Below are 12,625 nucleotides of genomic sequence, written 5' to 3'. Positions count from 1 at the left end.
CCCCGCCCCCCCCCCCGGGGGGAAACACGCCAAAACCCCCCACAAAAAAAAAAAAAAAAAAAAAAAAAAAAAGGGCCGGGCGCGGTGGCTCAAAGCTGTAATCCCAGCACTTTGGGAGGCCGAGACAGGTGGATCACGAGGTCAGGAGATGGAGACCATCTTGGCTAACATAGTGAAACCCCGTCTCTACTAAAAAATACAAAAAACTAGCCGGGCGAGGTGGCGGGCGCCTGTAGTCCCAGCTACTCGGGAGGCTGAGGCAGGAGAATGGCGTGAACCCAGGAGGCGGAGCTTGCAGTGAGCTGAGATCCGGCCACTGCACTCCAGCCTGGGCAACAGAGCGAGACTCTGTCTCAAAAAAAAGAAAACAACAACAACAAAAAAAAGGTGATTAGGAAAGATGCTACGTTTGTTGGTTTTTTAAAAGCAGGTTAGAAAACCGCATGTATAAAATGTCTTTTTTGTTCAAAAGGAAAAACCAAACTATCTTTACCTATGTTTAAAAACAAAAACAAATGTGAGGTTATATACCAATAAGAAATCAGGGGTTCTCTTTCGGTGATGCAATTATGAGTTTAAAAATAATTAACTTGTCCTTGCTTACTGGTATTTTTGGATTTACTATTAATAATATGGCCATATTGATTTTTTGGCCTGAACATGGGTTGCTTTTGTGAGTACAGGTTGTAAGTTAAAGCCCAGGTTACAGATGTTAGGCATCTGTAGGGGAGACTGTCAGTGAATACCTTGGTGCCATCATAGGGCTCAGCTGTGCCAGATGGTGTGCCCATCAGGGTGATGACATCGCAGTCGATGGTTTTGTCTGGTGAGGGGGCAAAGGTGTCTGAGATCACCCCTAGGAAGTCAGACAACCCTTTCTTCATCTTCTCCGTTGCTCCTGAGGAGCCTTCCGTCTGTATAGAGAATGGGCAGAGGAAGCAAGCGCCCCGGCAACAGGCTGCAATCTGGGGTATGGGGGTAAAACATTGGGGCAAAGGTGTATCGTGTGTTGGGGGACCAGGGAGGTGCTCACGACTCTTCACCCATCTTTGGGGCTGGAGAAGGAGTAGGAGGAAGCAAGGGTCTTCCATCCCCCAAGTGCGTCTGCAGAACAGGGCCATGGTAGGCCTGCGTAGATCAGAGTAAAGATCTTTGATTGGCTGTTTCATCAAAATTTCAAGGCCAGTCAGGCTGGTCAAAACTTGGCCAGAGAAGGTCCATACCATAGACATATCAGTGGGGAAGAGGGCCTATGGGTAGAGTGGTGGAAGGGGTACTAGCTTTGGAGTTAGACAAAGCTAGTTTGAATCCTTGCTCTACCACTTGTTGGTCATGAGACCAAAACCCTTTCTGAATCTGAGTTTCCTTATTGTAAAATGGGGACAAGTATACATCCTTCATAGGGTTACCATGAAGATTAAAAGATAGGGCATGGACAATGCCTGGCACACAGCATACGCTTAATAAACTGCGGCACTGTAATATTGCAATTTCACCATCATTATTGCTCAGGAAGTAGAATACTTCGTACAAAAGGCTGGAAACATATGGGCAGGATTAGAACAGATAGCCTTGCCTTGCCTGGGACTAACTGAGGGTCACTATACAGACCACACTGGTCAGAATGCCTTCCAGCAGGCAGGGATAGGGTGCTGAGAACAGGGTCTAAAAACCTTGTGGAAAATTATACTTACTCTTGATTAAGCTGCCGAAGCATTTTAAACCTATAACCTATCATAATGCCTGGCACATATTGTTACAGGTAACAATATTTGTTGAATTTAAAAAATGAATAAATGAATGAAATAAACAAGTGATATCTCTGCTATTGGCTAGACTTATAGCAGTTCAGCAGGGTTACAACTTGTCATTCATGCTCATCAGTAGCTGTGGTTAGAATGGAGACAGTATTTTACAAGAGGATTCAGCAAAATAAGCTTGACTAAAAAATTCCAAAACTCATTTTTCATAACATGAGTAATTAATTACAAGATAACTGATTCAGCTGGTGATCAAATTAAGAAGCTGCAATTTGTTCCAATGCTAAAGGGAAAATTGTAATATAAAAAACAGTATGCTTTACCTCACTGGAAACTTCAGAACTTTGCAGGGATATCTTTGACCACAATTTTTCCTTCTCACGCTGACTTTAGAATCTAACCTCCATCTTGTAAGAGGTTTCCACTGTACATTTCTGATTAATAAAACCAGTATTGGGGGAGGGGGACAAGGATTGAAAAACTACCTACGGGGTACTAGCTGGTGATGGGTTCATTAAAAGCCCAAACCTCAGTATATACACAATATTCCCATGTAACAAACCTGTGCACGTATCCCCTGAATCTAAAACCAGAAAACAACAAACAAGCCAGGCACGGTGCCTCACACCTGTAATCCCAGCACTTCAGGAGGCCAAAGCAGGTGGATCACTTAAGCTCAGGAGTTTGAGACCAGCTTGGGCAACAGAGTGAAACCCTGTCTCTACAAAAAATACAAAAATGAGCTGGGTGTGGTGCCATGCACCTGTGGTCCCAGCTATTCAGGAGGCTGAGGTAGGAGGATCACTTGAGCCGGGGAGGCAAAGGTTGCAGTGAGCTGAGATCATGCCACTGCACTCCAGCCTGGGTGACAGAGTGAGACCCCATCTCAAAACAACAGCAACCACCAACAAAAAACAGGACCAGTAAGAAAATAAGTTGGTACAACATTTCTGGAGGGCAGTTTTGAGTATAGTAAAAGGCTTAAACTAACCACTCTGTGATACCTTCCACAATTATATTATAAAGCAAATATTATGGCACTGGGCAAAGGTTTAGCAGAATGTTTACTGTAGCTCTGTGTACAATACTGGAAAAAACTGAAATAAGAAAGCAGCAACAGGCCGGGCGCGGTGGCTCAAGCCTGTAATCCCAGCACTTTGGGAGGCCGAGACGGGCGGATCACGAGGTCAGGAGATCGAGACCATCCTGGCTAACACGGTGAAACCCCGTCTCTACTAAAAAATACAAAAAACTAGCCGGGTGAGGTGGTGGGCGCCTGTAGTCCCAGCTACTCGGGAGGCTGAGGCAGGAGAATGGCGTAAACCCAGGAGGCGGAGCTTGCAGTGAGCTGAGATCCGGCCACTGCACTCCAGCCTGGGCGACAGAGCGAGACTCCGTCTCAAAAAAAAAAAAAAAAAAAAAAAAGAAAGCAGCAACTGGTTAAATCCACATAGCGAAATACCATGCCACTTATTACACTCTAGAACAAGGTTTGCAATTTAAGTAAAAAAAACAGGGGCCGGGTGCTGTGGCTCATGCCTGTAATCCCAGCACTTTGGGAGGCCGAGGCAGGCAGATCACGAGGTCAGGAGATCGAGACCATCCTGGCTAACATGGTGAAACCCTGTCTCTACTAAAAAATACAAAAAATTAGCCAGGCGTTGTGGCAGGCACCTGTAGTCCCAGCTACTTGGGAGGCTGAGGCAGGAGAATAGCGTGAACCCAGGAGGCAAAGCTTGCAGTGAGCCGAGATGGCGCCACTGCACTCCAGCCTGGGCACCAAATGGAGACTCTGTCTCAAAAAAAAAAAAAAAGGTTACAAAACATGGTATTCAGTTGACCCCGGTTTTGAAAAAGAAGTGTACATCAGGGATACACCCCCAAAATGTTAACGGTAGTTATCTTTGGGAGATGGAGTTATGGATGTCTCTAGGTCTTTCTCTCGCTTTCTTCCTTTCTTCATTCTTTCTCTTTTACTTGCCTGTATTTTCTAAATTGTCAACATGAATGACTTTGCTAATGGAAAGCATTTGCTAAAACAATACAGAAGTGGGAAAACTAATTATTACTTAAAATATGCAGCTTGTTTGGTTGCCAGACACAATTCTTTCAAAATGGGAGGAAAAATAACCACTTAATGGTAGGAAAAAATAATCACTTAACGGTTGGGAACCCAGGACAGGGCAGGTTGCGAGGGGCAGTTACTTGGGAGGGTTTGGGTGGTACTCACAGCCAGCTTCTCCTTGACCACGCTGGCCGTGGCTGCGATGGTACAGGCCGTGTCATGCTGCACCACCTGGGTAAACTCTGTCAGGTCCCGCTTCATGAACTCCAAGGCTTCAGAGGACTGTGGGAAGACAGAGAGGGATGCCAGGGCCAGCTGGCCCCACCACCCCTTGTTCCTGTTCCCTGTGCTTCTTCAGTACCAGACAGACACATGGAAATCTCAAATGGCAGGGGAGCTTGGGCTCAGAAACAAAGCTCATTTGTCCCAATTCCATGATCTGGGATTACCTGACAGCAGAGAGTGCAGGAGAATTTCCTGCTACTCTGAGCATGAAGACTGAGTCTCAGCCTAGGCACTCACAAGCTATGTGGCCATGAGTAAGTCTCATCTAGTCCTCAGTTTTCTCCTATAAAATGAGGGAGGCGATCTAGACCAGAGATTCTCAAGCACAAACTGGAAAAGCGGGGGCAGTCAGTCTGAAAACAATACTGGCTTTGATTAATTGCTTTGATATGCTTTAAATCATGATATTCATATCAAGTTTCAAATAACATGAAAAAAAGGTACGTGACTTTTTTTTTCCCCCTTGAGACGGAGTTTCCCTCCTGTTGCCCAGGCTGGAGTGCAATGGCACAATCTCGGCTCATCGCAACCTCCACCTCCCGGGTTCAAGCAATTCTTCTGCCTCAGCCTCCGAGCAGCTGAGATTACAGGCAGCGCTACCACGCTCAGATAATTTTGTATTTTTAGTAGAGATGGGGTTTCTCCATGTTGGTCAGGCTGGTCTCGAACTCCCAACCTCAGGTGATCTGCCCACCTTGGCCTCCCAGTGTTGGGATTATAGGCGTGAGCCACCCAGCCTAAGGCATGTGATTTTTTTATCAAAGGAAAGTGTTTCTATTTTTACTTTTTTTGTTACAGGGAAATTAAGTTGAAATATGAGGCAGTAGGTGAAGTTATTTGCCTTCAGGTTTAAGAATTAGTAATTACTAATTGTATTAGTAACAGCAATAGCTTGGAAAGCTGTTTTATGAGTAATTCTTAACAATTTAATATCAGTAAAAAGGCATGCGATTTTTACATTCAACAAAGGAGGAAGCGGTCAAGATAACAACTGGATCAGATTATCTTGAAGGCCTTCTTGGTTCTACCATCCCAAGGTTCTATTCATATACAAAGCTCCTTCGGGCAGAACTCATATTTCCTCCTGCTAAACCAATCTGCTTCTCCGTCTGCACCCAGACCTCACTGGAGAAAGCAGGCCCTCAGCTCACTTCTAGGTCTTGCCCTGTCTTGCTTCACTCACCAACTCTAGGATGCTTTCCTGGAGTATCTCAGTGGCCACTCCCCCTGCAAGCCCTGTCATTTTACACGGGGATAATCACCTGCATTTTTAAAAGCATGTTTTTAAGTGCTCCTGTGGTTGTTCTTCTGGGAAGGGCCTGCCCACTTTTCATTAGCTTGGGAAGTTTCTGAATGGGACAGTCTCACGTATCAGCTACAGGCTTCTCTGGGGGTGGTAACCATGCCTCCATGATTCAGGACTCCTTAGTTGGGGGTGGAGGGGGTAATTTACTTATTTACTTTTATTAAAATTAAAAAAAATATTTCACGGCACCATGAAATTGTGCCCCGGGTCATTTACCGATTCACTCTTTCTACTCACACTGCCACCACCTTAGTCCAGGCCAACTTGTTCTTTTATCTGGATTCCTCCCAGGTTGTCTCAGCTACCTTTACTTCATTCTCCTTATGACACCCAGTGGGTGCTTTGTCTGTTAGGGCAGACCTTGCTGCTTTACACTCTTTAAGTTTACACACTATCATAAGAGCAAGTTGAAAATCCACGGTTACTTACAAGGCCTATATAACTTGGCCTCTGGCTGATTGGTATCCCCTACCACCGTGCCCTTCACTGAGCTCCAGCTGGCCTTCCTCAAGTTTCTAAAACGCCCTAGCATCTGCCCTGCCTCAGGGTATCTGAACACATTGTTTCCTCTCCCTGATACAGAGTTCTAACTCTTCAAAACAAGCAAGCTGCAAACACAATGAAGGAACCCTCTTATCTGGAAAACTACTGCTCATCCTTAAAGTCTATGCTCCATTTCCCTAGAGGGGCTTCCCTGCTGCCTCTTCAGACTCAGCTGGCTTTCCCTGCTTTATCTCTTCTTTTTTTTTTTTTTTTTGAGATGGAGTTTCCCTCTGTTACCCAGGCTGGAGTGCAGTGGTGCGATCTCGGCTCACTGCAACCTCCGCCTCCTGGGTTCAAGCCATTCTCCTGCCTCAGCCTCCCAAGTGCTGGGACTACAGGCGCTTGCCACCTCGGGGAGGCATGATTACCACCCCCCAGAGAAGCCTGTAGCTGATATGTGAGACTGTCCCATTCAGAAACTTCCCAAGCTAATGAAAAGTGGGCAGGCCCTTCCCAGAAGAATAAACCACAGGAGCACTCAAAATGGTCCCATAATAGTGCTGATGTGCCCGGCTAATTTTTTGTATTTTTAGTAGAGATGGGGTTTCACCATGTTAGCCAGGATGGTCTCGATCTCCTGACCTTGTGATTTGCCCATCTCGGCCTCCCAATTTATCTCTTCTTTAACATAGAACATACTTTAGACTTATGATGACCTGTTCAGTGTCTGTCTTCCTGGATAAACTGTGAGTTCTGTGAATACAGGTCCTATGTGTTTTGTTCCCTGATGGCTCCCCAGTATCTGACACAGAGCATACAGTAGGTGCTCAAAAAAGTTTGCTTGTTAAATTTACAAGGACCACTGAAATTTCAGTTATGTAACCACTTGTGTGACTAAATGGTTGTCTTCCCACTAATTGTGAGCTCTGAGCAGACAAACATGAACAGATGTTGCCCTCAAGCAGGTCACAATACACTGGGGAAAATAGTCCCACGATAGTGCTGATGTGCAAGGGCAGAGCAGTAGCCGCTGTACTATGGGGAGGTTGGGAAGATGTGGTGACCGGAGGCCTGAAATGGGCTCTTAAAGAATGAACAGGAGTTGATTAAGAAGTATTGATGTGGGCCAGGTGTGGTGGCTGATGCCTGTAATCCCAGCACTTCGGGAAGACGAGGCAGGAAGATTGCTTGAGCCCAGGAATTTGAGACCAGTTTGGGCACCACGGTAAAACCGTCTCCACAATATATATATATACAAAAAATTAGCCAGGGGTGGTGGCACGCGCCTGTAGTCCCAGCTACCCAGGAGGCTGAGGTGGGAGAATCACCTGAGCCCAGGTGGTTGAGGCTGCAGTGGTGGGCTGTGATCACGCCACTGCACTCCAGCCTGGGTAACAGAGTAAGACCTTGTCTCAAAAAAAAAAAAAAAAAAAAAAAAGGAACAGGAGTCAGCTAAGAAGTGTTGACATGGGGTTTACTGACATCTACAAGCATTATAGTCCTGACGGACATAAAATGTGAAGCAAGAGTGGTGAGGGATAAAGCTGGAGAGGTTGCCAAGGGCAACCAGGGAGGGCCTGGTCAGCCCTAGGATGATGAGGAGCCACCAAAGGTTTGAAGTGGGTGGGATATGAGATTTGCCTTTTCACTAAATTACTCCAGTGACTGGAATGGAGCAAAGGTCCAGAGGTGAGAAGATTAGAAGAGGAAGGAAGACCAGTCAGGAGGCTGCTGCAATAATCCAGGAAAGAAAATAGAAAAATATGAGTAAGGACAATACTAGTAAAGACAGAGAGGATGAGACTGGTTCAAGAGATAGGAGGCAGAAGAACGTGGATTTGGTGACTGAACAGGTATACTGACTGAGGGCTAGAAAAGAATCATGGAAGTGCTACAGGCTGCTAAAATAGGTGACTGGATAGATGCAGTACTGCCAGTGAAGTGAGAAAATCCTGGAGGAGGAGCAGTTCTAGAGAGAAGGTGGTAACAATGACTTTGGGCACGCAGAACTTGAGATGACTGTGGGCTGTCTAGGATAGCTGTCCAGCAATAGCCATCCTCAAACACTAAAGCTGGCCGGGCATGATGGCTCATGCCTATAGTCCCAGCACTTTGGGAGACCAAGGTGGGCAGATTGCTTGAGCCCAGGAGTTTGAGACCAGCCTGGGTAACATGGCGATATCTTATCTCTACAAAAAAATACAAAAATTAGTTGGGCGTGGTGGTACACGCCTATAGTCCCAGCTACCTGGGGGCCTGAGGTGGGAGGATTGCTTGAATCCAGGAAGTGGAGGTTACAGAGAACCATGTTTGCATCACAGCACTTCAGCTTGGGTGACAAAGCGAGGGCCCGTCTCAAAACAAAACAAAACACAACATTAAAGTTCAGGGAAAAGGTCTAAGAGTCACCCTAACAGAAAAGTGGAGAAGGTGACCCAGGAAGAGTTTGGAAAGTGGACAGAGCAACGGGCTGAGGATAAGTGTCCTCAGACACCACCTGTAGGGGGCAAGCAGAGGAAGAGGAACTCATGAAACAGTTACAAAAGCAACGTCTGGAGATGTGGAGACTTAAGAATCATGTCACAAAATCCAAGAGAGTAGTGTTTCAAGAGAGGGAGTGATCACTAGTGTCAAATGCAGCAGAAAGGTCCAGGAAGATAAGGGCTGAAAACCACCCACTGGATTTGGCAAGTGGTAGGTGAAGCTGAGTGTGAGTAAAGATAAGCTTATAGGTGGTGGCTCTGAGGGTGGGGAGGGAGTTAAAGATCCTGTTTGTTGACCTGAAGTTTCAAAAAGTAGATGAGGTTGTCTCCTGGAAGTGAAAGGGATAAAGTGGCTGAATAGGGGACCCGAGGGAAGAGTTAGGTTTTGGGAAAGTTTCTGAAGTTAAGGGGAAGAAAAGCAAATTGGAGACTGAAGAGTATGTGGGCCCAGATGAGGTTGGCGAATCCGTGATGGAACCAAAAAGCATTTGGTGCCTTTCTCTTTTTAATTTTTTTCTTTCTGGTAAGTATGCAGAGCAACGATGTGTCTTTCTCTATCAACGTGTATGCACAAGTATTTGGATCAGTCATATTGCTCTTGACAACACACAGGAAGACAGCACAGGAGGAGGTAAGGAGCAGAGGAAAGCAGATGACAGCACCATCTCATAGCTGTAGTCTTCAGGGCAATGTATTCTTTTTTTTTTGAGAAGGAGTCTCGCTTTGTCACCCAGGCTGGAGTGCAGTGGCGCGATCTCGGCTCACTGCAAGCTCTGCCTCCCGGGTTCACGCCATTCTCCTGCCTCAGCCTCCCGAGTAGCTGGGATTACAGGCGCGCACCACCATGCCCGGCTAATTTTTTGTATTTTTAGTAGAGATGGGGTTTCACTGTGTTAGCCAGGATGGTCTCGATCTCCTGACCTCGTGATCCGCCCGCCTCAGCCTCCCAAAGTGCTGGGATTACAGGCTTGAGCCACCGTGCCCGGCCAGGGCAATGTATTCTAAGGAGTGTTGAGAAGTGAGTGGTCCAAATGGAGCCAGAATGGGACATAAATATAGGAAAGCACCAAAAGACCAAGAAAAAAAATGGAAGGAAAAACAAACTGGGGGTGGTATCTAAGAGGTTTTCCCATCAGCCTGGCACCTAATAACAGCTAACACTTACATGGCACTTACTATATGCTAGGTACTGTTTTTAGTGTTTTACATTTAACCATCACCACAATCTCATCAGGTAGGTATTGTTAGTATTCCCATTATATAGATGAGGAACTGAGGCCTAGAGAGGTTAAAAACTTCCCCAAGAGGCCAGGTGTGGTGGCTCACGCCTGTAATCCTAGCACTTTGGGAGGCCAAGGCAGGCGGATCACCTGAGGTCAGGAGCTGGAGACCAGCCTGGCCAACGTGGTGAAACCCTGTCTCTACTGAAAATACAAAAATTAGCTGGGCATGGTGGCGCACGCCTATAATCCCAGCTACTCAAGAGGCCGAGGCAGGAGAATCACTTGAACTTGGGAGGCAGAAGTTGCAGAGCCGAGATTGAACCACTGCACTCCAGCCTGGGTAACAGACCCAGACTCAAAAGCAAACAAACAAACAAAAAACAAACAACACTTGCCCAAGTACATATAAGAGTAAGTAAGAAAGTAAAAAAAAGGGAAATTAAGTCTTTTCTTTCCAAAAAGACTCCCACCTCCACCCCCACCCCAGCTTTTAACTGGGAATTCAAAGAATGAAGACGGAAGGTTGGCCAACTATCTATCTTTCACAAGTTGTGATAAGACCAACCTTGAGAGAAACACAAGAGGCCCTCATGCAACATCTGCTGAATGAATGTCAGACTTTCCTGCCAGGAAATTACCCAACAGGAAACATGCTACTTTCTGGTCTTTTCTATCAAATGTTAGGGTGCAGTCCTCTCTCTTAGTCCTCATCAACAAAATAAACAGCTCAGGGCATTCTCAGATTTCCTGGGCTATTGCTGAGAGGCTGTCCAGGAGTACCCAGGATAGGGGAGGAACAAAAACGCTCCCAGATGTCTGGGTGTGGTGGCTCACGCCTGTAATCCCAGCACTGTGGGAGGCTGAGGTGGGTGGATCACCTGAGGTGAGGAGTTCCAGACCAGCCTGGCCAACATGGTGAAACCCTGTCTCTACTAAAAATACAAAAATTAGCCAGGAGTAGTGGCACACGCCTCTGATCCCAGCTACTTGGGAGGCTGAGGCACAAGAATCGCTTGAACCTGGGAGACAGAGGTTGCAGTGAGCTGAGACCGTACCTGTGCACTCCAGCCTAGGCGACAGAGTAAGACTCTGTCTCAAAACAAAACAAAAATACTCCCAGAGTAGGGAACTTATTTAGGTGAGGTCAGAAGCTTCCTGGAGTTGGCCCTGAGTCAGGACTTACCCCAATTGCTTGAGGTAAACAGTAATCAACTTTTCCCACAATTCAGTTGGGCTGATTTTGACAAATAAGCATGAAATGAAACAGGAATACACATTGGCAAATTACCCACTGGCACAGCCAAATATCACTCATCCCACAGAGATTGTTCAGCAAGACGGCCTTCCACTCTCTGGTGACTAATCTCTCTCTCTATCGCCCGTTGCATAGCCCTTACTTAGAACTCATCAGGCCGGGCGCGGTGGCTCAAGCCTGTAATCCCAGCACTTTGGGAGGCCGAGACGGGCGGATCATGAGGTCAGGAGATCGAGACCATCCTGGCTAACAAGGTGAAACCCCATCTCTACTAAAAATACAAAAAATTAGCCGGGCGTGGTGGCAGGCGCCTGTAGTGCCAGCTACTCGGGAGGCTGATGCAGGAGAATGGCGTGAACCCGGGAGCTGGAGCTTGCAGTGAGCTGAGATCGCGTCACTGCACTCCAGCCTGGGCCACAGAGCCAGACTCGGTCTCAAAAAAAAAAAAAAAAAGAACTCATCAGGTACCAGTCTGTATGGCTCATGCTCATCTCTGGCTTGGGTTCTTGCTTTTCATCCTGTCTAGGCAGGGTTGGCCTTGATAAGGTTCCTTCTCCAAAAGGCCTTCCCTGGTGAGTTACTGACTACCGAGAATAGACAAGGAGCCCCAGTACTTTCCTTTCACAGAACTTACCACAACGGTAACTAAAAAACTGTTTGGCTACTTGGTTAATGGCTGTCTCCCCACTAGATTGTGAGCTTTGCAAGGCCCAGGATTACATGTGTCTGGCTGAAGTCTGTATCCTCAAGACCTATTAGAGCGCTGGTTGTCGCATATACTCTAATATTTGAATGAGTATACGAGTAAGTTTTTTTTATTGCTAGAATCTTTTCCTTCAAGACCTATATCAAATGTTCTCTCTTTCACGAAGAAACTGAATTTCCTGAACTGAAATAAATTGCTCTTTCCTATGGATTCCTACAAAACGTTCGTTAACTCCAGCCTTTAAAACCATCTTTATTTTACTGTGGCTAGTATCACACTGGTTTGCATCGAGGTCTGTCTTGCCGTGGACCGGTAGAGGCTAAAAGAAAGGCCCGGGTCGGCCTCATCCTTAAGACTTAGCGCCCGCAAAAGTTGGGCGGGGCTGGTTGGACCAGGTTGCACTGAGGCGGCGCAGGGCCCTGGTGAGGGAAGAAGGGCACGGGCCCGGCTTACCTTCTCTTTGACTGCTTGGTAGCTCTGCTGCAGCCAGCTCCGCCACCATCCCACGTCCTCCCTGTGGAAGAGAGACACATCTGGCAGTACCGCGGTGCGATTCCTGCCCGCCCAAGGATCCGGTCTGTTTCCCCCTCAGATGTACCCCGCGGGCCGAGGCTTCGCAGACCGCTTCCCCACCCCCTCACAGTGCGACTCCACTGTGCCCTTTCAGATCAGTCCACGCCCGCGCTGATCTCATGTTCCCCACCCGGACTCTTGCCCAGCACCCCAACCCTGGGAGAATTCAGGCCCCAACGCCTAGGAGCAAAACGACGGGCTCACCCTTCCGCCATCTTGCCTGCATGACATCACCACTATTTACTGACCTTTGACTTCCGACACGGCACCGCCCCCTCAAGGACCGCCCCGAAGCGCTCGGCCCAATCCTCGCGCCGGCACCGCCCTCAGCCCAATCCCTTCCCTGCTCCATCATTAGGTCCCGCCTCCCTTAAGTCTCCAGTCTCTGTCCAGTCTCTGTCCCGAGTTCTCCCTCAAACTCCGCCCCTGAACTCTCAGTCATCTCAATCGTCATTCAGTCCTGTCCTCAGGCTCCACCTCCACCAA

At 47.3% G+C, this 12,625-nt stretch overlaps 1 protein-coding gene across 7 annotated transcripts in view; it reads right to left on the bottom strand.

Moving 5' to 3' along the window:
- BSDC1 (BSD domain containing 1) overlaps positions 1–12,401 on the bottom strand; it is a 32,102-nt gene extending 19,701 nt beyond the window's left edge. For 3 of the 7 annotated variants that reach the window (XR_003116946.1, XM_025368827.1, XM_025368846.1), the window contains exons 1-4: positions 12,344–12,401; positions 12,020–12,080; positions 3,991–4,107; positions 747–914 (exon numbers count right to left, since the gene is read on the bottom strand). Coding sequence is in view for 6 of the 7 variants with exons in the window: in XM_025368827.1 (XP_025224612.1) it covers positions 747–914; positions 3,991–4,107; positions 12,020–12,080; positions 12,344–12,354 (357 nt within the window). In the remaining variant the exon portion in view is untranslated. Of the gene's footprint in view, positions 1–746; positions 966–3,990; positions 4,108–12,019; positions 12,081–12,343 lie in introns of all 7 variants that reach the window. The other 4 variants (XM_025368819.1, XM_025368836.1, XM_025368859.1 and 1 more) reach the window with 3 other exon arrangements.
- Between the last annotated feature and the right edge of the window lie 224 nt (positions 12,402–12,625).

The sequence above is a fragment of the Theropithecus gelada genome, chromosome 1 (assembly GCF_003255815.1).
Source record: "Theropithecus gelada isolate Dixy chromosome 1, Tgel_1.0, whole genome shotgun sequence".
Classification (NCBI taxonomy): Eukaryota; Metazoa; Chordata; class Mammalia; order Primates; family Cercopithecidae; genus Theropithecus; species Theropithecus gelada.
This window is presented reverse-complemented; position numbering and strand designations above follow the sequence as displayed.